At 33.5% G+C, this 27,222-nt stretch overlaps 1 protein-coding gene across 16 annotated transcripts; it reads right to left on the bottom strand.

Moving 5' to 3' along the window:
- Window positions 1-995: 995 nt before the first annotated feature.
- Window positions 996-16,392, bottom strand: LOC112000199 (putative disease resistance protein RGA3). Of its 16 annotated transcripts, none has more exons than XM_065781169.1 (18): window positions 13,339-16,392; window positions 12,219-12,350; window positions 11,178-11,253; window positions 10,913-11,059; window positions 10,467-10,782; window positions 10,071-10,259; window positions 9,332-9,374; window positions 9,033-9,203; window positions 4,927-5,200; window positions 4,582-4,682; window positions 4,398-4,495; window positions 4,166-4,293; window positions 3,418-3,470; window positions 3,157-3,237; window positions 2,921-3,068; window positions 2,544-2,648; window positions 1,953-2,105; window positions 996-1,559 (listed from the first exon to the last, which is right to left on the bottom strand). In XM_065781169.1, exon 1 carries the CDS (start codon window positions 16,242-16,244, stop codon window positions 13,398-13,400), a length of 2,847 nt encoding a protein of 948 aa, XP_065637241.1. In that variant the 5' UTR covers window positions 16,245-16,392; the 3' UTR covers window positions 996-1,559; window positions 1,953-2,105; window positions 2,544-2,648; window positions 2,921-3,068; window positions 3,157-3,237; window positions 3,418-3,470; window positions 4,166-4,293; window positions 4,398-4,495; window positions 4,582-4,682; window positions 4,927-5,200; window positions 9,033-9,203; window positions 9,332-9,374; window positions 10,071-10,259; window positions 10,467-10,782; window positions 10,913-11,059; window positions 11,178-11,253; window positions 12,219-12,350; window positions 13,339-13,397. The 16 variants fall into 16 exon arrangements, with proteins under 16 accessions (XP_065637241.1, XP_065637244.1, XP_065637239.1 ...); XM_065781172.1 differs by having other exon boundaries at window positions 2,544-2,761; window positions 4,398-4,478; XM_065781167.1 differs by having other exon boundaries at window positions 2,544-2,666; window positions 4,398-4,478.
- Between the last annotated feature and the right edge of the window lie 10,830 nt (window positions 16,393-27,222).

Genomic DNA, 27,222 nt, shown 5'->3' with positions numbered 1-27,222 from the left:
CATCGTGGGTCTGGGTTTGTGAAATTTTTTCTTGGTGGTTTAGCAGCTGTGGGTTAGAGTTTGTGACTTGTTTGTGATTTGATTTTGGGTTTGTGATTTGATTGTGGTTTGATTTTGGGTTTGTGACTTGTTTGTGGTTTTGGTGGTTGGGGTTTGAGGTTGAGGGCGGTGGTGGCTATGGCAGTGGGTTATGGTGGCTGGTGGCAGGGGCATAGAGTTTGAAACTTTGTAACTGATATTCTTAAACTGAAATATGCGGTGACATGAGGTGAAGTTCTGTTTGGCTGCGGAAAAAATTGAGGGACAAGTTTTTGAATTTCTGCATTTTGTACTGTGAAATATTTGATAGAAATTAATTTTCTTCGAATTAAAGATTTTTCTTAGTTACTAGAGAACTTAGCTGGAGTTATTTTCTGTTGAAACAAATGGAACTAACGAAGCGAAAATCTCAACTCAAGTGCTCAACTCAGTGAGAAGCTTGGATTTCTCTTTCTTTTTGTTGTTGAAGTTTTCGTTTGCCTTCTGATCAATCAAAACAGAGCTTAAAGCATAAGAATCTAAATGATTATTTTCGTTATATGTTTGTTACGGTGGTATAATAATGGTGGTAATTAAAACTGGAGGGTGAGGCGGAGATTACAACCTTGTTGGACAATTCGGGACTTGAATTCAGCTTCATAAAAATGTTCTTAAGCAATCCAAAACCCTAACTTTTTGATCTGTTTTGTGTTTTGATTTTGAAAGAAAACGTGTTAGAGTAACGGAGAGTGGAGAGGTGGGTTACGGAGGGCTAACGGTCAGAAGCACAGGTGGGCAAAGTGTCAAAATTTGAACCACGGGTAGGCACATAGAAATCAGGTCAAACCACAAGTGGGCAAATTGTAATTATCCCATAATTAAAAGAAAAGGTTTTATAGAGGAAGAACCAAACAATGACAAAATTTTCCAAGGTAGATACGGATGCTTAAGGCCTTTTTCAAAGATATGCACGCAGATTGAGATTTCTTATATATTCAAAATAATATACAGGGGTTCTTTACAAAAGTATTGTATCAAGAAGCTCAAGTAGGACCCCATCTACAAAAGTAGGGGTTCTTTACAAAAATCTTACGAATCAGCAATGCTAGAGCAAACCGCAAGACTTCAGAGGTCGTACATGACATAATTAGTATCAACATGCAGGAAAAAACAAAGGGATACAATAACACAGAAAACATCAAATTAACAACTACTCTAATTGGACAGTACTGCTAATCAATTTATTAAGCCATTTTTTTTCTAAAATGGTTGTTTCAATCTAAGAGTGGCAGTTCTTCCTCAGTATGTCCTCATAACATTTTTAAGAACTCATATATGCTTAGATCTTGTTGCTTCCATATGGTTCTGCCTATATATTGATAAGATTTGTGGTACATCCCTCCTTTCTATCCCCGATCAATGACATATGTATGGTCCAAGTCTTCAAGAAACTCTACTGATTGGTTGAAGACTGTAGTTTTGCCAACATCATGTCACTTATCATGACCTTGCTGTGTTTCTCACTGTTTCTCAATTGCACACTGCACACGCAAAATGAGCAAACAATTCCATATTATATTACCAGCTACTTGCCAATAATAAAACCGATATGCTCCTGCCCCAGTTGAACAAACTCATTTATCATTTAATGAAATTTTGAATATAAACTTGCTTACAGGTTCATTGATCATGTATCTAGATCAATAGGTGCAACAAGCTATGTGTAAAGCAGGCTAGATACTTAAAGGTCGAATGGACATTTGTTCAATTGGGCATTGTTGACATGTATAATGTAGCAAGAAGCATAATTTCTGAATTGCACTCACACAAAGGGTGTATACATGCACAAACCCACAAACACATACATATAGCTCACAGAGATAGCCAGACATGAAGGAGGAAGATAAAAAATTTCCAACCAAGAAGAAACATACATGGAATGGAATGTAAGCATGTCTCCCATTAATAGGCTCAACTGTGAATCCATATACCCTGCCACTAAACCATGAATAGCCCTCGGTGCAAGGAGGGTTGAGTACACTTTTTAGATGCATTGCTCAGAACAACACAGAGCATGTAATTGGGATCTGCAAAACAAGTAAACAAAGGCTTATCATTTGCCCATCAATTTGTAGGACAAGGGACAGAGGAACTGTAAATTCTCCTCTATTAATTTTAGACTTGTCCAAATACATGAATATCTCTTTAGACATAAACGACTGCCTGACACTTGTCTAACATGCACCCTATAGATAACATGCAAGAAAATGAACTAAGTTTAAAATACACGGAAACTGCAACAGCATTAATTTTTAACACTATGTTCCAGGAAACTCTCTCTCCAACATGATTTTTGGACGTTTTACGCAGTCCAACATGTTTCTGCTTGGGGTATGTATTAAGGATGTGGGACTTGCCACTCAACCATGATGTGTGTTTTCCATATATCATGGCTACATTAACTATAAGCTTCCACATCAGATTATAGGACAAATGTAAGAACAATTAATTTTCAATAAACTAACCGTTATTTTTAGAGAGACACCCATCTTACACAGCCTAACATGGACACCAGCTTTCTCTTGCAGTATTCACAAACGAGATCACAATTGTATCCCCATTTAGCAACCCTGTCATGAGGGAGAAGTCTATCCATGACCGTTAGCCGACAAATGAAGGAACGCTTAGGAATAGTAATACAAATCCAAACCAAACACCACAATCAGCAACTGGAAGCTTTTACCTAATCTTATTCCAAATTGATGTATATTAACAAATATAAAAATGAATAGAAAAGCGGCAATTTATTTACTTCTGAAGCACAATAAGGAGCAAAAATTAGGATGCATTTGTCAATTGAACAAACAAAACACAAAAGTTAAGGGAAAATTATATCATGTACCAAGACTAGTAGTGTTAATCTGTGACCACCTAGATGGGGTTTTCTCTTTGAGATTGATCTTGATCTTTCCTCGTCATCCATTGCAAGTGGTTTGTATTAATCTGCTACCCTTATGCTATTTGTAAAATCCAGAGGACTTGTCTTTGATCTGAATCATAAGTGACAACCAGATTGAGATTATCTTTAGATGAGCTAGATGTGACCTAGTTGACAATCATTTGAAGCAAAGAGAGTACCATAGTCCCAATTAATGTGACATTGTCAATGATTTTAGGAAGTCCAGCCAAAACAGCTTTAGGGGTAGTCCTCCAAATTTCCTACAGAGAAGAGTAATCTTTCACACAAATTTCAAATCCACAAATTATCATTTTGTAGAAACTTATTAATATCACATAGCCCAGTCCACTTTAAATTAGGGATCTCAAAAATCTTAAATTTTAACTCCACGTGACCATAACATAAAAAACCAACAATAATGCTAAATCAAATTGCATTACCTTACAAACCACTGAAGTCCTCTTGAGCTTTCGCTACTCCGAATGAATAAACTCTTGAGATGCACAAACGAATAATTATCAAAGTTATAAATTGGAGCTGTTTGCAAGGAGAAGACAACTACGTAGGCTAAATCTTAAAACTTATTAAAGGCAAAGAAAACATATTTAGTATAGGATGTGATCCTGGGTGCTTTAGACAGTCTCAAGCGTGCCGCTAACACCACCCGTTGTCCTAATTATGATGCCATTTGACCACTCCCTCTTAAGCAAGATATGCTTACCCAGAAGGAATATAGTTTTGAGTTCAGCTTGCAATAATAAACAAAATGTAGGTCCAAGATAAAACAAATATCACAAGACCATTTTGTTGAGATTTACAGGTAAAATTATTTTTTAGTACTAAACATGAACTCTACTGCAACTTCTAGGATCACTGTGCCCATAAAAAATATCTAACTATGTTTGTTGGCCATGAATTGTTTCTGATTACCCTTATTCCTCTGCAGATTTTGTAACAACAAAAAATGATGGCCAATTGGCTATGCACTAAATTTATCCTATATTTTGAGAGTATAGAAATCTCTGACTCAAAATTAATTACTTAAGATACACAATCAATACAAGATTTCAACTCAACCATCAGGAACTTTCTTTTCAACAGGAAGTACATGTTCAAATCAATCCAATAATTTCTCAAGTGTTAACTCTTTGTTATATTAAAATAGCTATTTAGATGAATGAAGCTTACCACTGTAGCAGCCCATTAACTTGACAACATAGGTACCATTATTAATACATTACGATTGAACATGGGTTGCATGAATTATTACTTGAGCCTCCAGACAGTAGTGTCGCAACCGAAGGATAATTTATAACCTACACTAGGAAGAGGATGATATCCAATATAAGAATCTCAATATCAAATCACAGTTTTGAATCAGGAGATATACATGACCATCAGATTTTAAAGTTGTGTATGCCTTGAGGATTACTGGAATGTCATCGTCAATTGTCTTCAATATTCCTACCGCTGCAATTGTAAGCCCAAACCTCCTAATTTCCTGCATCAAACAGGGCGCTAAAAAAAACCATGTACTATGACTGGAAATCATTTTCATATCTATTTTATAATGATAGTATCTATCTCAAGGAAAGAACACAAACCCAAAGAGTGGCAAGGAAGGCAGCAGGTAGGGATTGATCCTTCTGGTTCTAAGGGGAGAGTCAAATATATCCTAAAAATGGGAGAGTTAACTTCAAGATCTCTACACACAGAAACACAAATTCAATAAAACCAATCAATAAAATGTTAATATAGCTTTATCTAGTAAAAGAAAATGTTAATATAGTTTTAACAACTATAATCATTAATCTAAACACAATTAGATTCAAAAAATTGATACAAGATATATCAAAGGTAACCAGAAATAATAGGCACAAAGTAGCTATAAACACACATTTAAAATAATGATCATAATAATGATCATGCAAGTAATCAAGGAATTTCACCTCATCCTTAGTCTTTAAAGTCTCTGTCTTCTTCTATGTATGTCAATCACCCTGTTCTGTTCAGCTCCACAAAAAACCTTCTTATCATTGTCTACTTCCACTTCTTCATCTGCCGTATACTTAGTCCAATCTTCTTTTTTGATAAGTCCTTATGCTTAGTCCCATCTTCTTCATCACTAATGTCCTCAATCTTGTATACCTCAACCACATAATCTCTATCATTGATTTCTTGCCCGGATTCATTATCCTGATTATCATCAATCCACATACATGCCTAAAAGAAAAGCATAATATTTATGCCACATTATTCTAAATAGCCAAAATAAAGAAACTCCATAAAGACCTATACAACATTAACTGATCCTAAACCATATTCAATTACACTACAATAATCATGTTTTTCTTTGACCTCATGTACAATGTCTTTCTGAAAACATTTCCCTTGAATGAACTTTTATATGAAAAAAAAAAAAAAAAAAAAATCTACACAACAATTCCTGATTCTTTTTCTCTATGCTAATGCACCCCACATCTTTCTTGATAGGTACACCAAACGGCCAACTTGATGGATAAACCTCGCTACATTTGACCAAGTTTTCATATTCACAATCCTGCTCAGGTTACAGGTGGTTCCCCCTTTACTTCATGTTGAACATCTTTCCTGATAGGCACTCCACCAGACCAACTTGCTAAATTAGCCATATTACATTTAACCAAATACTAATTTTCTACAAACTACTCTCAATACCTTCTTTTTATATTATTTTTAGCTTAGGATAATGGGTGTAGAGATTTTCCATTAAATCTTTTCTTTTCTTTTTTAATTTTTAAATCTTAGCACCCAAAACAACTTTATATCATTGCGTAACCCCTGCTCTGATTTTGTTCTCCCCAATGCACCAAAATCATCTGAGCATCTTGGAAGTGGATGGGGTGATTTGTGAGGAGGAGTTTGAGGTAGGTGCTCAACTAGTAGTGTTTTATAAAACTTTGTATCAAGAGCCAGAGGGTTGGAGGCCTTTAGTGGAGGGTTTGGAGTTTGATCAAATTGGGGGAATGGAGAGAGGTTGGCTTGAGAGGAAGTTTGAGAAATAGGAAATTCTTTAGGTTGTCAGAGACATGGAAGGGGATAAAGCTCCAAGTCTCGATAGTTTCTCTATGGCTTTTTATCACCATTGTTGGAGGGTAGCAGAGAAAGACATTTTAGCTGTCTTTGAAGAGTTTCATAAACATTATAAGTTTGAAAAATCTCTCAATGCTACTTTCACTAATTTAATTCCAAAAAAGAATGATACCTCCAATATCAGAGATTTCCGGCCTATTAGCTTGGTGGGGAGTGTGTATAAGGGTGGTTTTAGATCAGTTGATCTCTGAGTCTCAAAATAGCTTTGTGGGTGGGAGACAAATCCTTGATTTAGTTCTTATTGCGAATGAATTTGTTAATAGCCGAGTGAAGAGTAGGGTTCCGGGGGTCATCTGTAAATTTGATATTGAGAAAGCTTAGGATCATGTAAATTGGGAGGCTCTCCTAGATTTGTTGAAGAGAATGGGCATTGGAGAAAAGTGGTGTAAGTGGACCCACACTTGTATATCCACGGTTTAGTTCTCTATATTGATCAATGGGTCTCCAAGTGATTTTTTTGGTAGTTCAAGGGGATTAGACAAGGGGACCCACTATCTCTTATGTTATTTTTTATTGTGATGGAGGTTTTCTGTGGGATGTTGAAAAGAGTGGAGGGTGCTGGCCTAATTCATGGTTTCAATGCTGATGCGGAATGTGTTTCACATCTCATGTTTGCAGATGATATTATTCTATTTTGTGATGTAGATGTGGAGCAAGTCCTTCATGTTCGGATGTTGTTACTTTGTTTCCAGACTGTGACAAGCTTGAAGGTTAATGTGCAGAAGAGTGAAATGGTTCCAATAAGGGAGGTAAATAATGTGCATGCTTTGGCTGAGATTTTGGGCTGTAGGGTTGGAACTTTGCCTATGTCTTATCTTGGCATGCCGTTGGGGTCTCTCATAAATCACCTTCAATTTGGAATCCTTTATGGAAAAAAATTAAGCAAAAGTTGGCCGGGTAGAAGAAGCTATATCTATTAAAAGGTAGTAGATTGACCTTGCTCAAGAGTACGTTATCTAGCCTTCCTACTTATTTTCTTTCTCTTTTCACCATTCCTACTCATATGGGTAGCAGAATCGAATAGTTGCAAATGGACTTTTTGTGAGGTGATAACAAGACTCATTTGATAGGATGGGACAAAGTATGTGCGCCTATGGCCAATGATGGTTTAGGTATAAGGAAACTAACTACATTCAATAAAGCTTTACTAGGGAAATGGATTTGGTGGTTTGGGAACGAGGAGACTAGGCTTTGGAGGAAGGTGGTAGCTCCGAAGTTTGGGGAAGAGTGGGAGGGATGGACTTCTAAGTTGGGTAGGAGTGTTCATGGGTATGGTTTATGGAGAGGTATCCCTATGGTTGGAAGGATTTTAGCAAAAATACTCATTTTGTTGTTGGGATGGGGAATAGAGTGAGATTTTGGCAAGATGAGTGGTGTGGGGATCAACCTCTCCAACTGGCTTTTCCGGGGTTGTATGGTATTGCCACTGATAGGAAGGCCTCTGTAGAGTCTTCTTTGACAAGGCTAGGGGCAAGGGAAAGAAGTTGGGATGTTCTCTTCATTCGGGATCTTAACGATTGGGAGTTAGATATAGGGGAGGACTTTCTTTGTATCTTAGGATCCAATATTCCTTCAACGGATATTGGGGACCGGATAAGATGGAAGTTGAAGCCTAATGGGGATTTTGATATCCGTTCGTTCTATAATAAGTTGCAAGGTTCTTCTTCTGTTGTCTTTCTTTGGAAAGGGATTTGAAAAGTTAAGGCCCCTCGGCGTGTTTCTTTTTTCGTTTGGACTATAGCTTGTAACAGGTTTCTTACGGGTGACAATTTGAAACTTAGGAATTTTGATTTTGTTGACCGGTGCATTATGTATCGTCATTGTGGGGAGATTGTGGATCACATATTGCTTTATTGTGAGAAGGCTCATCAGTTATGGAGTTTTATTTTTAGATCTTTTGGGACTTCGTGGGTCTTACCAAGAACGGGTACAAATTTGCTCTTTGGTTGGTGAAAATGGTGGGGGAAGCACTTGTATAACATTTGGAATTTAGTTCCGTTGTGCTTATTGTGGTGTCTTTGGAAGGAGCACAATCGGTGGACTTTTGAGGACTTGGATAGCTCCAGAGATCAATTGCTTACTTCTTTTAGCAGATCTCTTTCCGACTGGTCTAGGGCTTGGAGACTCACATCTAGTGATTCTCTCCTTTCGTTCCTTTGTTCTCTCCTCTTTTGTAATTAGTTTTCTTCTTGGTTTTCTTCTCTTTCTTCTCTCCTCTTTTTGTTTTGCTTTGTGTTTTTCATGCATTAAGTAGCCTTTTGAATATACATCTTTCTTACTTATCAAAAAAAAAAAAAAAAAGCAAAAAATAACTCATGTAAACTGCCAACATGATTTTCTGATAACCAAATCAATGGTTCTTAAGTTTGTTGTATAGAGGCTGACAATTCCTTTTTTTTGATAGATAATAAGAGTTTTATTGATGAAAAGGAACAATGTGTTTACGATTGTAAACTCACTGCCCTTGAAACAAATACAATCAAATCATAAGGAAAGTCAAATAGAAATAAGAAAATCAGACAAGGAACTACTTTGCGTAAGACCCCAAATAGAGGCTGACAATTCCTAAGCTTGCAACTTTGCATCTTGTATACAGTTTACCATTTACTAAACTGTAAAGGGGCAACTCAAGCAATTGAAATTACATTAACGTCTCTAGCACCATGACAGAAAGCAAAATGAAGGAAATAATAGGCAGGCCTTAAAGTTAGAATTAGTTGGCTACACAAATAATCCTCTCCAAATTCTTTCCTTACTATATTTCAGAACTGAGATGCTCACAATTGCCAAGCATGGCAAGCAACACAGTTAACTCCAAAGCAAGAGTAACATTCTAGCATCCATACCTAAATCCCCTGAGATATCCACATGCTCACATCCTCCTAGTCTTTTGTATGCATTCTTTCAAGAAGAAGTTCCATACCTTCAATAATTACCATAACCATGTGGCCATTTTCTTTGTCTTTTCACAATAAATTCAAACAGTTCACTAGCTCCTTCAAGATAAAATGGTGACTCCACAATCAAGCAACACTCCACATCTCACTTAACAAGGGAAACATGTTGCTATGAATCTTTCATAAAAGTTTCGAACCTACAAGAATTTGGTGAAGCTAATTCAAGAAACATTGTTTCTCTTAAAAGTGGTTGATTTGATCAAGAAGAATTAACGCAGGGAAACACTTCAAAAAGAATAAATTCCTTTAATGAACAGTAATTTACCTGGGCAGAATAATTACTTGATGGATGTGCCCCAGTCAGCATCCTGGAACGACCAATGATGATTATTTAAAGAATCTTAAGTTTGTTTGAGATAGAGATAGAAGTAAAGAAGAGCAAGGAGAAAAGTAAAAGAAGTTCGAACTGAAACGCCTAAATAAGGGAGACAATATTGACATTGAAATGGAATAGTAGGAATGCATTGAGGGTTTAATTTCTCTATTTCACCAAAATGGCAAATACAATTTTTTTTTTTTTTTTTTTTTTTTTTTTTTTTTCAAGATGGTTAAGATTAATCACATGAATTAGTGATAAATCAAAGAAAAAATGACAAATCATATATAGCTTGAATAACAAGCAAGCCAATAAAAACATAGAATTGAAATCAAGACCAAAGAAATATTACAATAAGAACATCTTATATTAGGAAAAAACATGGAGAGAGTTTCATAAACAAAGGTTTTATATCTCTCTTCGCTCTCGCCATCATCATTTGAAAAAACTCTACTTGTAGCTAAAAATTAATAATCCGACACATGCACACACAAAAATTTAATGAAATCAATCAATAAGAAATTATTATAGTTTTAATAAGTACAATCATTGATCTAAACACACAATGGAATTCGACCAATTAATCCAAGATCGAAATATTAAATGTAACTAGAAATAAGAGGCATAAAGTAGCAATATAATCATAGATTTAAAGGTAATGTTGGAGCAATTTAAAAGGGAATCTGACCTCCTCCTTCATTGTTTTCAAACTTTTTGTCATCTTCAACACCCTGCTCTTACTACCCTGTATTGTCCAGATTCACAAATCCCCATCATCAATGTTTACTTCCACTTCAATCAACGAGGCTTTATATCTCACTTCTCTCTCACTATCATCATTCAAAAGAACTCTAATTGTAGCTAAAATCCATGATACCTGACACAAAAACAACCAAAAATTCAATAAACCCCATCAATAAAAAGCTAATATAGTTGTAACAACTATAATCATTAATCTAAACACACTGATTGAATCAATTAATCCAAAATAAAAATATTAACAGTAACTAGAAATAAGAGGCATTAAGTAGCAATAAAGACACAGATTTAAAGGTGATACTCATGCAAATAAACGGAATCTCACCTCCTCCGTCTTTAAAGTCTGTGTCATCTTCAACACCTTGCTCTCACTACCCACTCTCATAATAAGTATCCCTCTTCTTCCATGCATGTCAATCCCCTGTCTGTCCGGCTCTGCGAATCACCCTCTTTGTTGTCTTCTTCCACTTCTTCAGCCACCTTAGTCTTAGTCCCATCTTTTTCTTTTATAAGTCCTGATGCTTAGTCCCATTTTCTTCATCATTACTGTCCTCAATCCTGGATACCTCAATCAGATCATCTTTGCCATTGATTTCTAGCCTGAATTCATTGTCTTGATCGTCATCCATCTATATGCATGCCTGAAAGAAAACATATGAATTATGTCAGATTATTCTAAATACCCAAAATAAAGAAACTGCAAAAAGACCCTATATAATATTCAACCATAAAATATAAATGAACAAGAGATTCAAATGACATGTCAATAACCTGAACTAGGAAGAGGATCATTTACAATAAGAAATAGTTTCAATGTCAAATCAAATTTTGAAGCTAAGTATGGCTTGAGTAGTACTTGAATGTCATTATCAATTGTCTTCCCACAATAGCAACTTAAAGACCATGCCTTCTAATTTCCTGCGTTAAAATCGACTTTGTAAAAAACTACATAATATGATTGAATAAATTTTTCACATATTCCATCACTCAAAAAACTGGGTTATTGAAAAATCCTTGCATTTCTAGAACTACAGACCAGTGTCAAAGCCACATAACTGCATTATCTCAAAGATCACAGAAGCCCCTTTCTAAGTTCTATCCCATCTTAAAACCTGAGAAAAAAAAAATCAAACGATAATAATTTTGAATTCCATATTTGGGAGTTGATTGACAATGCAGATGCAACAATGGACATTGAGATCTAGATCTATGAATTAATATGGCAGACAATTTGATTTAATTATTGCCTCACTCTTGAATACTGTAAATAATTTTAGAGGCATCAGAGCCCCCTGGTGACATGCCAAGGCCAGAATCACCATGTTTAAGTCTGAAAAGTGGAAAATTGGAACTGGGTTCAAACACCAAGTCACTATAGTGGATGTAATTCACTGCCTTTCAATGGTATTGGATTTTGGGTATAAAGACCTATGTATCATTCCTATGTGAACAAAGAGACCTCTTTTGTTGATACCATTTGGTCATGCATTCTTTTAACCCCAATTTTGGATCTACGTCAAACATTATCAAGAATAAAGCACAAACCAATCCAAGAGTATCAAATTGGGGGTCTCTTTTTGAATGTCAGAAATTCGTTACCATGTAAAATTGGTGGATATTGCACAGTACTCTGCTTTTGGAACAACCAATCTGATTGGGTAGTGGGAAGAAGAAAGAGGGGGGGGGGGGTGCTCTGCTTTATGAACAACCAATCTGATGAATTTCATCATCTCCAATCAAACGATATCACAAATATAAGAGATATATAAGACTCAATCCACTAGTATGTAAGAATTTGACTATTGAATTCATTACTGATAAAATTTAAAATTTTATCTTGTTTGAATGGGATTTAAGATGCAACTATACTAACAAACTTTTCAACTGCAACAGAAACAATATTGCAAGGTCTGGACATTATCGTGATGGTGTGAAGATCATCATCTTAATGCTGAGTTCTTCCACCATTTAAATTAATTAACTGCCATGATTAATTAATATGCATGATATGATCAAATCAGGACCAGATAAATATTGCAATAAGATTTCATATAAAGAAAAAAGAAAAAATACAAACCTGGAGAGTGTGGCAAGGATCTGAGCCGAGAGGCAAGAGATCAAGCTGAAGAGAGAGCTAAAAATATTCCAAACATCAATAAAAGAGGCTTTATTTCCCTTTCCTATTGCAGCATCATCATTCACAAAATCTCTACTCGCGAAAAAAAGAGAAAAAAATCCATTACGAACAGTAATGTTGCCATTCGATATATATATATATATATAATGCATTACCAACAGTAGTGTTACCAGTATGTGAGAGAATTTTTTTTTTTTCCACAGATGATGAATATGTAAATCGAGCTAAGCTTTTAATAAAAATGAAAAATAACTCCCAAAATGTCAATATACAAGCATCATACACTACGTTACAGTAATATATATATATATATATAGCAAAATATCGAAACATCCTCCACAAAATTTCAAAACCAGAAAACACTGAGAGGAATTAAAAAAAAAAAAAGCATGCAAACTAAGATTAAATAAGAAAGAAGAAACAAATACACCAAGTACTAATAAACATGAGAATCCTTTTTCTTTTTCTTTTTTTAATTTATATTTCTAAAAGGATTATATAAAAAGTAAGTACTAATAAATTTTAAAAAGTACATAGAGGATTTTTAATTAAAAAGAGAAAAAGAAGAGCTGGAAAAGGCTATGTGTGGAGTTGCTAGAGCATCAACTCCCATTCCACCATTCTTTGATGCACAAAAGGCATCAAAGAAACTTTCACTTCCTATCGTACTTAATTTACATGCCCAAAAGAAAGCCACATGATTTATGTAAGATTAGTTTACAGACCCACATAGTATTAAACCATAAATGAATCAGAAAAATCAAATTTAGGTTGAAACCTGTAAGAGTTTAGATTAAATTTCATTATGAAAAAGAGACAGATTTATATTACCAATAACAGATTAGAGAAAAAAAAAATATGCTAATTGTAATTATAGACAAATAAAGATTATGCATGCATAGAAATTGGAAAATCTAAACTTGATTTGCAAATGAAAATATCTTTGCGAATTTAAGCAAATTTAAATGCGAAAGTTGTTTTTCCTGAGGAATTTTGGGCAAGAAAAATATGATATTTAACTGCAAAATAAAAGATAAACCGAAGGAGGAGAAGAAGTTACCAATCAGTGATGGTTTTTGAATCGATGAGACTTGGAGTGTCCAAACCAAGAGTTGACTTTCAACTTAATGACAGTGCCTTTCTTTGCACATACTCGTAACCAATTCTGATGTTTGGAATGTGAGAAATCTTGGGCCACTCCTCTCCTGTCCCTCTTTCATCAGCTCTGATTTTAAGGAAGTCTGGCAGTGACTTTAGCTTAGGACAGTGCTCAATTATCAATGAATGTAATTCAAGATTTGGCATTATTTTTATTGGATTTGTAACAAAACCAGTATCCCCATCTTCTTCTTCTCTCACTCCCATTCCAGTCCATTCTTCCCAGTTCTGTAAATACTGAAAGTCGAGATATTTCAATTTTGGGAATATGACGTCGTCTTTCATGTTTTTGCCTTTGGGTTCTATACCCAAAAATTCGTCTCCCACCTTTTTCAAACTATCCGCATGCAATATCTCCAATGATTCAAGGAACGGCAACTTTCCCAAAGGAGGCAAACACTCTAAGTTTGGGCACCAATGAAGAACAAACCTTTTCAATTTGGTCAAGGACATCATCCAATTAGGACAAACTGTGGTGCCCATGTATTCCCCAATTGTTAAATCTTTCAAGTCTGGATGTGGCACTAAGGCATTCAGAACTGATACATCCTTCTCCACTCTTCGTCCTCTTCTGTCCTCTGTCTCTTCATCTACCATGTCAAAATGTAGAAGCAAAACACTGAGGCGGATCTTCTTCTTAAGCTGTGCCCTCTTGACCTCACCTAAATCTACCACGTTTTTCAACCCTTGTATCCTGAGACTCCCTTGAATGTGGTTCAAATTTTCTAACTCTCCCATTTTACATATTTCATCACTCTCACCGCCTACAGAGAAGTAAGTTAATGTTCTAAGACAAGTTAATCTCCCTATTCCTTTCGAAAATGATTTGATTCCACATTTCTTATCAAGGAGAAGGTGTCTTAAATTAATTAGTTTACTCATCCCCCGAGGTAATTTTACAAGTTCATTACATCCTCTAACATCCAAACTTTGTAAATTTAAAAAATTACACATCGTTTCAGGCAACTCTTTTATATTAACACAAGATAACTTGAGAAGCCTTAAATGTATCAATTTTTCCACTTCATTTGGAAGTTCCAAAATTGATTTTCCTTCCAACTGTAATGTCCGTAAACATGTTAAATGGTTGAATAACTTGGGTGGGATAGTATGAGAAGACAAAAGAATCAAATTGAGAAAGCGTAAATTATTTGCATCATAAACAAACTCAGGAATTGTTTCTTTAACAATCAATGACAATTGGCGAGCCTTTTTAAAGTCTATCTCAACCTTTTCATCACCTTCAATTGTGAAGCATAAATCGTGTGTCATTGACTGTGCAAAGTCATGTACAATATCATGCATTTTGCAACTAATTATCTTATCATTATCATCCTCATTTTTCTCGAAATCTTGGAAGAAACAGCGCATGGCTAAAATTTTAAAGTATTCCTCAGCTAAAATTTCCATCTCTATATCTTCCTTCGATTCGATATATCCTTGTGCCATCCAGTGAAGGATCAATTCATCTATAGAAAAGAGATAATCTTTTGGAAGGATAGCACAATATGAAAAACATTGTTTCAATGGTGAAGGCAAATCATAGTAACTCAATAATAATGGTGCAAGAAAACCTTTTTCAATATCTTCAAACTCCCACAAACTACTATTCAAAACCATCTGCCATTGTTCTCTTCTACTTTTGAAGCGCAAAAGACTCCCCAGAGTCTTTACAGCAAGTGGCAAGCCCTTGCACTTTTTCACCATGTGATGTCCCATTTTTTTTAGTATCAGAGCTTCATGTCTATCATGAAATGCCATTCTACGTAAGATTTGCCAGGAGATATCCAGAGGCTGACACGGTAAATTGATAACATAGGAACTGTCCATCATCTTTGCAACTCTCTCATTACGTGTGGTGATTAGAATTCTACTACCTTGGGCACCCCATTTGAGTGCATTTTTAAATGGCTCCCACATTGTGGAGTCTTCAGTCCACACATCATCTAGGACAAGAAAAAACTTCTTTCCCACAATTAAATCAAAAATGTTATCTAATAGACTTTGCAATTCGGTAATGTCTGGGGATTGACCCTGAATAGATTCAATGATTGCTTTGGCAACCTTGCACGGATCAAAAGGATCCGAAACACAAACCCACATTCTTTTATCAAACTGGAATTGCACATGAGAGTCGTTGTAGACTAGTTGGGCAAAAGTTGATTTTCCAATACTGCCCATACCCACTAAGGAGATGACAAGAGGATTTGTTTCTTCACTAGAATTGATTAATAACATTTCTAATACAACCTTCTTGTAATCTATTAGACCAAATACTTCGTTCTCACCCACAAAGTTAGTTATTGGTCTATCAACTACTTCAGGTTGCCTATTCAAGTCAATCCCATACTTCTCCATGCCATTGATAATCATATCTAATGTTTCATTCAGTGTTTTTATCTTGCCACCAACATCATGATGCATAGGAAGGTTAAAACAACATGATGGAGAGGGGATGAAGGAGCATACCGTCTTCCTCACAGCAGGAGTGCTAATATCAGCCGGTTCTGCTACTTCTTCTTCTTTCTGAATTTGTGATTTGATCCTTGCAGTGTTCCAGATGTCCAACAGGTCATCCATCATGTAGTATGCATCTTTGAGCTGATCATACCAAGGCTTCACAGCTGGGTCCGTCAATGTTCTTTCCTCGACCTCGCTGAGCATCGCCTGGACCACTGCGAGATTGTGTTGAAGCCTTTTGACTTCATCATCGACTCCAACAGGCAACTGTAGCTCTTGTAGAGCCTGCTGATCAGCAGTGAATGAACCCAACTGCTTCAAGAGATCAGTAACTAGTCCCGCATCCATAGTTGGAGACTGAATGTGAAGTTGGATTGACAATACAAGAAAGAAACAGAAAGAGATTGAGAAATCAAGGAGAAACTGAAATAGCTTAGTTAGCAAGGGCGCTTGTGCTTGTGATTTCTATTCAGCGTAAATGGCTCCTCAACTTCCGGCATCATATACTTTCTTTTTTTTTTTTTTTTTTTCACGTGTGAACATGTGAGCATTTTAAATAGAAAAATGGTAGACAATAAAAAGTTATTTAAAAAAAAATGGCTCCTCAACTTCCGGCATCATATACTTTCTTTTTTTTTTTTTTTTTTTCACGTGTGAACATGTGAGCATTTTAAATAGAAAAATGGTAGACAATAAAAAGTTATTTAAAAAAAAAAATTTAATACACTGTTTTACCATATATCAAACGTCACATACTCCTTTTTTATACTATTTTATTTAAATATTTTTCTTTATTTTTTTAAATTATTTCTTTATTAGAAAAAGTCGGTCCAAGATAGAATAGCCGCGTGGGCGTGGCTCAAGAAACTACGGACCGTCTCGGGAGAGTTTTTCTCGGACATACTCACGTACGTAGGCTCAAAATAATTGAGTAAAAAAGCAGAGCCAACAAGCGAAAGTACCGTACAAATACAATGAAGATTTTTTCTTTTAAAATAATATTTCGCGGTCTTCCTCTTGCTATCAATAATAGTGGCAAACCGGCAGTGGCAGGTTTCACACATGGCCAAGTTGAACTTTGGCTGATATTAATTGAAAGCTCCACCCTACCACTACTTTTTTGTTTTCTTTTGTGGGGCTTAAAATTATTGAAGGGCCATCATTGCAGACTTAAGTTAAGAGGCAACTTGTCGTGCTTGTTTTTACTTTTTCGCCAACGAGCTGCACGTGGCTTAGTGCCTCTAGCACACACGTTAAAAAATTTAGGGTAAAATATCATTTTCGTCCCTAAACTATCACAAAAGTTCGTTTTTCGTCCCTAAACTTTTAAAAGTTCTATTTTCGTCCCTAAACTATCACAAAAGTTCATTTTTCGTCCTTAAACTTTCAAAAGTTCTATTTTTGTCCCTAAATTTTCAAAAGTTCTGACAGAGTGTTGACGTGGCTTGACAGAGTGCTGATGTGGGAGGGACGAAAATCAATTCGTTTGGAAAAGTTTAGGGACGAAAATAGAACTTTTGAAAGTTTAGGGACGAAAAACGAACTTTTGTAAAAGTTTAGGGACGAAAATAGAACTTTTGAAAGTTTAGGGATGAAAAACGAACTTTTGTGATAGTTTAGGGACGAAAATGATATTTTACCCAAAAATTTATTTTAAAAATTTTTTTATTAAAAATTAAAAAATTTGTCAATAAACTTTTTTTTTTTAAATGAGTTTACTATTGCGTGTTCTTAAAACATATATTAGTAAAATCATTTTTATATTAGTTTGTGCAAAATTTTTTTATTTATGGATTTTGTAAACAAGTGCCGGCCAGCACCTGTTAATATAAGACATGTACTTTTCAGCTGCATAAGATATTGACAAAGTTTTATTTTTCAACTGCGATTGATGTTAGACGTGTACTTTGGTTTTTATAATAATTATAGGACAAAAATGCCCCTTTAACACACCTTTAATAGATTTTTCACTATTTTACTTTTTATTTCCCATCCAATTTCGCTTTATCAATATTTTACTCTTAATCTTCTTTTACTTTACCAATATCAAACTTACTTTTTTTCACTTTACCATTATCAAACCTACTTCCAAATAAAATAAATAAAAAATAAAAAGATGAAGAAAAGTTCAAGTGTTCAATGAAGGATTAAGCAATTATTTGCAAGGTATAATAATTTTATTTTTTAAAATATATTTGAATATGAGGTTAATCTTATTTTATTGCTATCATTTTTTTTTCATTTATCCTAAGATATGATGTGGATTGTTTTAATCTTGTTTTAATATAGCACAAATGGATGAGAATTTAATTATAAGTGAGAAAATCAAGTTGTTAAAAGGAATTGTTTTAACTTAAATGAATTACTTCAAGAATAAACTATTATTTTATTTTATTTGTATCATTTTTTTTTTCATTTATCCAAAAATATGATATTGAATATTTATTGTTTTAATGTAGCACAAATTGATGACAATTTAGTTGCAAGTGAGACTCATTAACTTGTTCCAATGAATTACTTTGACTTAAATGAACTACCTCAATAATGTACTATTATTAATTTTTTTTTTTTTGTAATCCATATTTCATTTAACGTATAATATGATATTGATTTTTTTTAATTATTGTTTTAATATAACAAAAATTGATGATGATTTAATTGCAAGTGAGATTCATGGAAGTGTTTCAAGGAATTGTGTTGAGTTAGATGAGTTTCCGAATGATGGAAAAAATAATAACACATGTGGAAGGGAAATAATTAACTGGAATGAATGTCCAATAGATGAGATGAGGGTTATTGAAGAATATGAGGATATAAATTTAATAGAAAATGAATTTGAGCCTTTTGTTGGTCAATGTTTTCTTAGTGAAGAAGAATGTTTCATTTTCTATAAAAATTATGTGAATCGAAATGGTTTTACAATTCGAAAAGGTCATTCAGAGAGAAAACAAAAGGAGAAATAGGAAGACGTAATTTCTTTTGTCATCGGGAAGGTAGGCAACCACTAAAAATGGTGGATCCATCAAAGGAGCAATGAAATAGGAAGTCTTTAAAATGTGGATGCAAAATTCATCTAACTATTGTATTGCGAAAGTCAATAGACATTGTTCCGAAAGAATGGCATGTCACTATTTTTGTTGTAGATCACAATCATGAATTGTTGTCTCCTTCGAGTGTACGATTTCTTCCGGCCAATCGAATTATCACTGAAGATGATAAAAATTGTATTCTCTTATACAAAGGAGTTGGACTTTCAGTTAGAGAAATAATACGTGTCATGGAACTTAAGAAAAATGTGAAACATGGATATCTTTCATTTTTTCAACAGGATATTGGTAATCTTTATGTGAAAATGAGAAAGATGCATGTTGTGAATGATGCTATGGATCTCTTACAATTTTGTAAAGTTGCTAAAGAAAGAAATTCTAAGTTTCAATATGCATTTACAACCGATGAAGAGAAAATATTAGGGCATATTTTTTGGTTGCACCCTCATAGTTTTGATTGGTACCAAAAATATAGAGATATGGTTGTTTTTTATACAACTTACAAGGTAAATGCTTATGATATGCCTTTTGGTATTTTTGTTGGTGTCAATAATCATGGAAAGTCAATTCTCTTTGGTTGTGTACTTCTTCGAAATGAAACAACTAGTGTTTTTCGATGGCTAATGAAGGTACTCTATTTATCTTATGAATTTGTACAACTATTTTTCCATTTTATTTAATTAGCGTTTTGTTTCTTGGGTGAAAATGGTTTGTTTGTGTTGGAATTCTTAGTGTTATTTTCTACTTGTTTTACATGGAATTGAAAATGGAATTTTGGGTTTTGTATAAACTATTAGATGAGTGAGAATTGAGATTCTTCTTTTTGTTTGTATATGAAAGAAGCAAAACCAATTAGAAATTTGTGAGTAAATGGAGATAAATACTGTTTTTTGTTTCAATAAAAGTTTTCTTATTTATATTATAATAAAAAAAAAGCTAATGGGGGTAGTTGTGTTTTTAATTGCTGCATGGGGTGGAGTTCACTTCAGTCGAGATGCAATTTTTCTTGTTTATATTATTGTATTGTTTCCCCTTGTTCACGAAAGTTGCAATTTATTGGGCTAATTTTTGTATTGAAAAGTCTGAATTCCATGATTAATAGCTAATATTAATACATATCATTTGAAATGTTTACATATTCTAATAATTTTTTTTATTAGCAGAATTTTGCATGTTTAATAAAGAAACAAACCAAGACAATTTTGACAGATTAAGATCCATGGATTATGGAGGCAATATCAAAAGAATTACCACTCACAAAACATGCTTTTTGTATATGGCATATTACCGCTAAGTTTAGTGGTTGGTTTACATCTATTCTTCTTAATCAATATTCAAATTGGTGCATAGAGTTCTACAAGTTATACTCATGTGAAGAATTTGAGGGTCAATGAACTCAAGTTATGGAAAAGTATGACATGCTTACTAACAAGCATGTAATTGGTTTATACCAAATCAAGCACTTTTAGGTACCATGTTATCTTTGAGGACATTTTTTTGGTGGAATGACAACAACCGGAAGATCAGAAAGTATAAGTGTCTTTATTAAATGGTTTGTTAGTTCTTACATAAACTTGATGCAACTCATTAAACAAGTAAGTCAATACTTACCATCGATTTCTTTTATTGTATAATTGGTTTTATTTTTTATTTGTTAATATTTGTAGTCTTTATATGTCATATAAAAGTTTTTAATTTATTTCATTATTTACAATCTTAGGTTGATCTTGTCATTGAAGATATTAAGCAAACACAATCACATAATACAATGTTAGAGACATTTAAAAGTTCTTCTTTAAGAACATTGTCACTATTAGAAGACCAAGCACACAATGTTTTGACATCTTATGCTTTCGAAATTTTTCAAAAGGAGTTTGAGAGAGCAACACAATATTCAGTTCATCAAGAAAACCGTATTGAATTTAGGATAATATTATAAAGATGAAACCAGTCAAAAGCACAAGGTCTTATGGGATGGTGAGGTGACTAATTGTAGTTGCAAACATTTTGAATTTTGGAGTATACTTTGTCGTCACATTCTTAGTGTATTCCTTCACAAAGATTGTTACCATATTCCACCATTGTATTTACCATCTCGTTGGTGTTGTAAAGCCTCATTAAGTGAAAAAGAATTACTAGTGTTGGATGATGAAAATTTAGTAGGCAAGGAAAATGTGGTTGATGCCAATGTTAATGGTGTGATTGATGGAGATTGTTTCATTAATTGTCCTCCGCTATCAAAGAAAAAAGGCCATCCAAAGCAAATATGAATGAAAGGCGGAAGAGAATTAGGAAAGCAAAAGAAGACTTGTGGGCTTTGCAAGCATGTTGGTCATCACATCTCTACGTGTCCGGAGAAAGAGACTCGTACTTCCTCAAATGGTGCAAAAAAAAAAGGAAAACGTGTACTTCAAGTGAAATGGGATTGAATCCAATATTTTGTTTGAAATGTTGGGTAAAAGCTCTTGAACTTGTATTTTTGAATTGGGATTGATTCCAATATTTTGTTATTTTTGACAATCTTATGCCATTGCTTCTTCCACTATGACTATGTTATGCCATTGTTAATTGACGCTTCTCTTGTCTTGTGTTTTTTTTTTTTTTTTGGGTGTTATATTTTCATTTTGAGAATATTATGGCATTGTACTTAAATGTTTTGGTTAGCTACGTACTCTTATTGATTTTGACCAGTTGTGATCATGATATTTAAAATTATACTAATTATGGTTAAATATTATTGAAAAATGAGCAGCAAAATTAAATTAAAAAAAAAAAAAATTGTAAGACTACAATTGTAAACTAACCCTTAAATTTTATATCAAACCAACCAACTAAATTTACTTCTCAAAGATGAAAACCAACTAAATTTAATCTCTTTTTGAATTCACTACACCTAAAAATAAGGATTAGATGGATCAGATGAAGAATTTGGATTGTAATCAAATTAAGATTTTTATCAACTTAGAAATTATAGTAGATGGATTAGATGAAGAATTTGGATTGTAATCAAATTAAGATTTGTATCAACTTAGAAATTATAGGAGAAGAATTTGGATTGTAATCAAATTATGAATTATATGATATATATATTGTGGGGGTAAGATCCCAAATTTGTATATTGGGCCTTGGGCCTTATCCGAAGATATATACATGTCCGAGGATGAGTAAAAAATATGGAAAGGCCCTACAGTCGAAAATCACTTAAGTGAAGAGTAGAAGAATATAATCCAAGGGGTACAGCCTTCTCGAACACATCAAACATCGATCAAACCTGTACTTATGCAGCGTAAGCAACTTTTCAGGAAATTCCAGCGATAAGGATGAACTTCAGGCATGCACAAGGATTGTAGGAGCTCAAGAATATCTAAAAGGAAAGCTGCTACCACCGTATTAAATGCCCTGCAGTAGCTTTTCTGGCCGCATTAATGTGGAGAGGACCTCTGAACAATGCAGTTTCAGCTATCACCATCCACAGAAAACTAAAGAAGATGTTAGATAGGACATGCACTCAAGTGAAGGCTTAGATGGTTAACAAGTATACGATCATGATAGTGAGAGAGGAACTATATAATGTGAAAGTCCTCCCATGAGAAAGGGAGCAGAAAAACAAGAAAAGAATATCTGTAACACTTGAAAATTATATTAGAACTCAATTCTGGTGGTTTATCCAGTATTCCGTCTCCTCAGCTATACATGTTATTCAATATTTGCATACTTGGTATACTTGTTCTTCTGTTAAATTCTTAGTAGCCGTTGCTAGACTCATTACAAGCCCAGCTCTTTCACCCATTCTCTACAAATTTATTGTGTTTGGCTCATTGGGCCTATATACCATATCATTTGGGTTTAGGCTGCAAATTGTGTCCCTACATATATATATATATATATAAGTCTAATATTAATATAATATTAGTCTAATGGAATTTTATAACAGACTTTTTTATTATATAATACACAGACGTCAAGTATATTTGATTGTAATGGAACTTGTTACATCTGAGCATATAAGCACTAAGTAGTACTAGTGGTGGCAAAATTTGACACGACCTACAAACCTGACACGATTAAACCGTTTATTAACAGGTCATGGGTTGAGGTAAAACGGGCTCGGGTCATATTCAAGTTGACACGGTTAACCCATTTAATAAACGGGTCGTATTTGTGATTAACATGTGAACCTGTCTGACCCATTTAGCTTATAAAGTTAAATGGGTCAGACAGGTATGACCTATAATTGTATTTTAATTATATTATAAATGTATTTTAATTTTATATATATGAGAATTGATAAAAATTATATATGTTAGGTATGACCTATTAATTAAATAGATTATTAAATGGGTCATTTATATTGACCTTTACATGGCTTGTTAATTAAACGAATTGAAAGTGTCGGGTCGGGTTGACTCGTTTAATAAATAGGTTGTATTCGGGTTGAGAATTTCTGACACGTTTACTAAACAGGTCGGATTCGGGTCTACCTATTAGCCGAATACTCATGGCTCAACACAACACGAACCCGACCCGCGAACACAAATTGCCACCTCGCTGCAGTACCCCATATCACTGTAAGTGTAATTCTATAATCAATTTAAAATTTGTATCATTTGAAGCAACTTTTATTTAGTTGTTGAAGATTTTTATCCATTTAGAAATTATAGGAGAAGAAAAATTATATATATTTTTTCTTCAAATCTAAAAATTTTAAAAATTTACAAGTTGGTGAAGTCACTTGGCGCAACCACCACGTCTAAGCCAAACTTTTGTCACTTGCCAACTTTTTCAATTTCCAATAAAACTTTTCCAAAAATGGATAGGGCACACATTAACCGGATCCATGTATTAATATTAGCTACTAATCACGGGATTTAGACTTTTCAGCACAATAATTAGCCCAATAAATTGCAACTTTCGTGAACAAGGGAAACAATACAATAATATAAACAAGAAAAACTGCATCTCGACTAAAGTGAACTCCACCCCATGCAGCAATTAAAAACACAACTACCCCCATTAGCTCTTTTTTATTATAATATAAATAAGTAAACTTTTATTAAAACAACAAACAATATTTATCCCCATTTACTCACAAATTTTTAATTGGTTTTGCTTCTTTCACATACAAACAAAAAGAAGAATCTCAATTCTCACTCATCTAATAGTTTATACAAAACCCAAAATTCCATTTTCAATTCCATGTAAAACAAGCAGAAAATAACACCAAGAATTCCAACACAAACGAACCATTTTCACCCAAGAAACAAAATGCTAATTAAATAAAATGGAAAAATAGTTGTACAAATTTATAAGATAAATAGAGTACCTTCATTAGCCATTGAAAAGCACTAGTTATTTCATTTCGAAGAAGTGCACAACTAAAGAGAATTGACTTTCCATAATTATTGGCACTAACAAAATTACCAAAAGGCATATCATAAGCATTTACCTTGTAAGTAGTATAAAAAACAACCACATCTCCATATTTTTGGTACCAATCAAAACTATGAGGGTGTGACCAAAAAATATGCTCTAACCTTTTCTTTTCATCAGTTGTGAATGCATATTGAAACTTAGAATTCCTTTCTTTAGCAACTTTACAAAATTGTAAGAGATCCATGGCATCATTCACAACATGCATCTTTCTCATTTTCACATAAAGATTACGAATATCCCGTTGAAAAAATGGAAGATGTCCATGTTTCACATTTTTCTTAAGTTCCATGACACGTATTATTTCTCTAACTGAAAGTCCAGCTTCTTTGTATAAGAGAATGCAATTTTTATCATCTTCAGTGATAACTCGATTGGCCGAAAGAAATCGTACACTCGAAGGGGACAACAATTCATGATTGTGATCTACAACAAAAATAGTGACATGCCATTCTTTCGGAAAAAATGTCTATTGACTTTTTCAATACAATAGTTAGACAAGCTTTGCATACACATTTTAAAGACTTCCTGTTTTGTTGCTCCTTAGATGGATCTACCATTTTTAGTGGTTGCCTACCTTCCTGATGACAAAAGAAATTACGTCTTCCTATTTCTCTTTTTTTTTTTTTTTTTTTTTTTTCTCCGAACGACCTTTTCAAATTGTAAAATACGTCTTCCTATTTCTCTTTTTTTTTTTTTTTTTTTTTTTTCTCCGAACGACCTTTTCAAATTGTAAAACCATTTTGATTCGCATAATTTTTATAGAAAATGAAAGCTTCTTCTTTATTAAGAAAACATTGACCAACAAAAGGCTCAAATTCATTTTCTATTGAATTTATATCCTCATATTCTTCAATAACTCCCGTCTCATCTATTGGACATTCATTCCAATCAATTATTTCCCCTCCACATGTGTTATTATTTTTTCCATCATTCGGAAACTCATTTAACTCAACACAATTCCTTGAAACACTTCTATGAATCTCACTTGCAATTAAATCATCATCAATTTGTGCTATATTAAAACAAGAAGTAAAAAAAAAATCAATATCATATTATACGTTAAATGAAATATGGATTACAAATAAAATAAAAAATAATAGTGCCTTCTTGAGGTAGTTCATTTAAGTCAAAGTAATTCATTGGAACAAGTTGATGAGTCTCACTTGCAACTAAATTGTCATCCATTTATGCTACGTTAAAACAAGATAAAAACAATCAATATTCACTATCATATTTTAGGATAAATGAAAAAAAATTATACAAATAAAATAAAATAAAATAATAGTTTATTCTTGAAGTAATTCATTTAAGTTAAAACACTTCCTCTTAACAACTTGATGAGTCTCACTTATAACTAAATTCTCATTCATCGGTGCTATATTAAAACAAGATTAAAACAATCCACATCATATTTTACAATAAATGAAAAAAAAAAGAAAAAAGATTAACCTCATATTTAAATATATTTTAAAAAATAAAATTATTGTACCTTGCAAATAATTGCTTAATCCTTCATTGAACCCTTGAACTTTTCTTTATCTTTTTTTTTTTTTTTTTGGGAAGTGGGTTTGATAATGGTAAAGTGAAAGAAAGTGAGTTTGATATTGGTAAAGTAAAAGAAGATGAAGAGTAAAATATTGATAAAATGAAATTTGGTGAGAAATAAAAAGTAAAATGGAGGAAAATATGTTAAAAGTGTGTTAAATGGGCATTTTTGTCCTATAATTATTGTAAAAACCAAAGTGCACTTCTAACGTCAACCACAACTAAAAAGTAAAACTTTACCAATTTTTTATGTAGTTGAAAAGCACACGTCAAACATTAACAGGTGCTTGCCGGCACCTATTAACTAATATCCTTTTGGCATGATGTACAATTAATGTTTGTCTTTTTCATGCAACGTCATATGGGAACAAGTAAAAGCTCTGTTATTCAATAAGAATAGGCTTAATTAATATGTTACCTAACCATGAAAAGCACGACCCACCAAACTAGTAAATTATCCTTTTGGCATTATATACCATGTAATTGGTCTTTCCCAAGCAAAGTCACATGAGAAAAAGAATCTTACAAATAAAAATACTAATTTGCCACCTAATCATGATAAGCACAATGTACCAAAAAAGTCGACAACTCTTAGTGAAAATATATAAGCATAAATATACTTTTAGTTCTTATATTTTGACTCTTTTTTTTTTGTCCCTACATTTTAATTTTATCACTTTTAGTTCCTAAACCAATTAACACGTGTTATTTTCATCATTTTCGTCAATCAACCAAAGGAAATAGTTGAGGTGGTAGCCGGATGAATTAAAATATTATAAAAAATGCCACATCAGTATCTATTTTTTTTTTTTTATAAATAATTTGTCAATTTTAACTAAATGAAAAAAGAAAAAACAGGATTAAAAACAATAAAATCAAATGCCTATGAACACAAGAACACAAACCCAAAAAATCAAACCCAAGAACACGAATTCAAAATTAATCCCATTGAATCAACTTCCTTTCCCACTTAAAATCAAATCAATAATGCAATAAAATTTGAGAAGAGAACAAAGACCAATGTTGAAAGACCCATGCTAAAAACCCATAAGTTTTTCTCGTTATTCCCTAAAGATTCATAACCAAAATCATAAAATCAAAGAAAACCCAGAAATCTCAAACACTTAAAAACCCCAAAACCCAAAAACTCAAACAAAACCCAGTTTATTTCAAACAATCAACAACAAAATCAACCAACCTGGCCAACTTGGCTCATTGAATCAAACAAACACACAAACCCATAAAAACCCAACCAATTCAGCTCACAACAACAGCAAGCCCAACCAATCCATAACAGATCT

This window comes from Quercus suber, unplaced genomic scaffold (genome assembly GCF_002906115.3).
Source record: "Quercus suber isolate HL8 unplaced genomic scaffold, Cork oak 2.0 scaffold_258, whole genome shotgun sequence".
In the NCBI taxonomy this organism is placed as follows: Eukaryota; Viridiplantae; Streptophyta; class Magnoliopsida; order Fagales; family Fagaceae; genus Quercus; species Quercus suber.
Note: the sequence above shows the minus strand (reverse complement) of the source record. Positions and strands in the feature narration are given on the sequence as shown.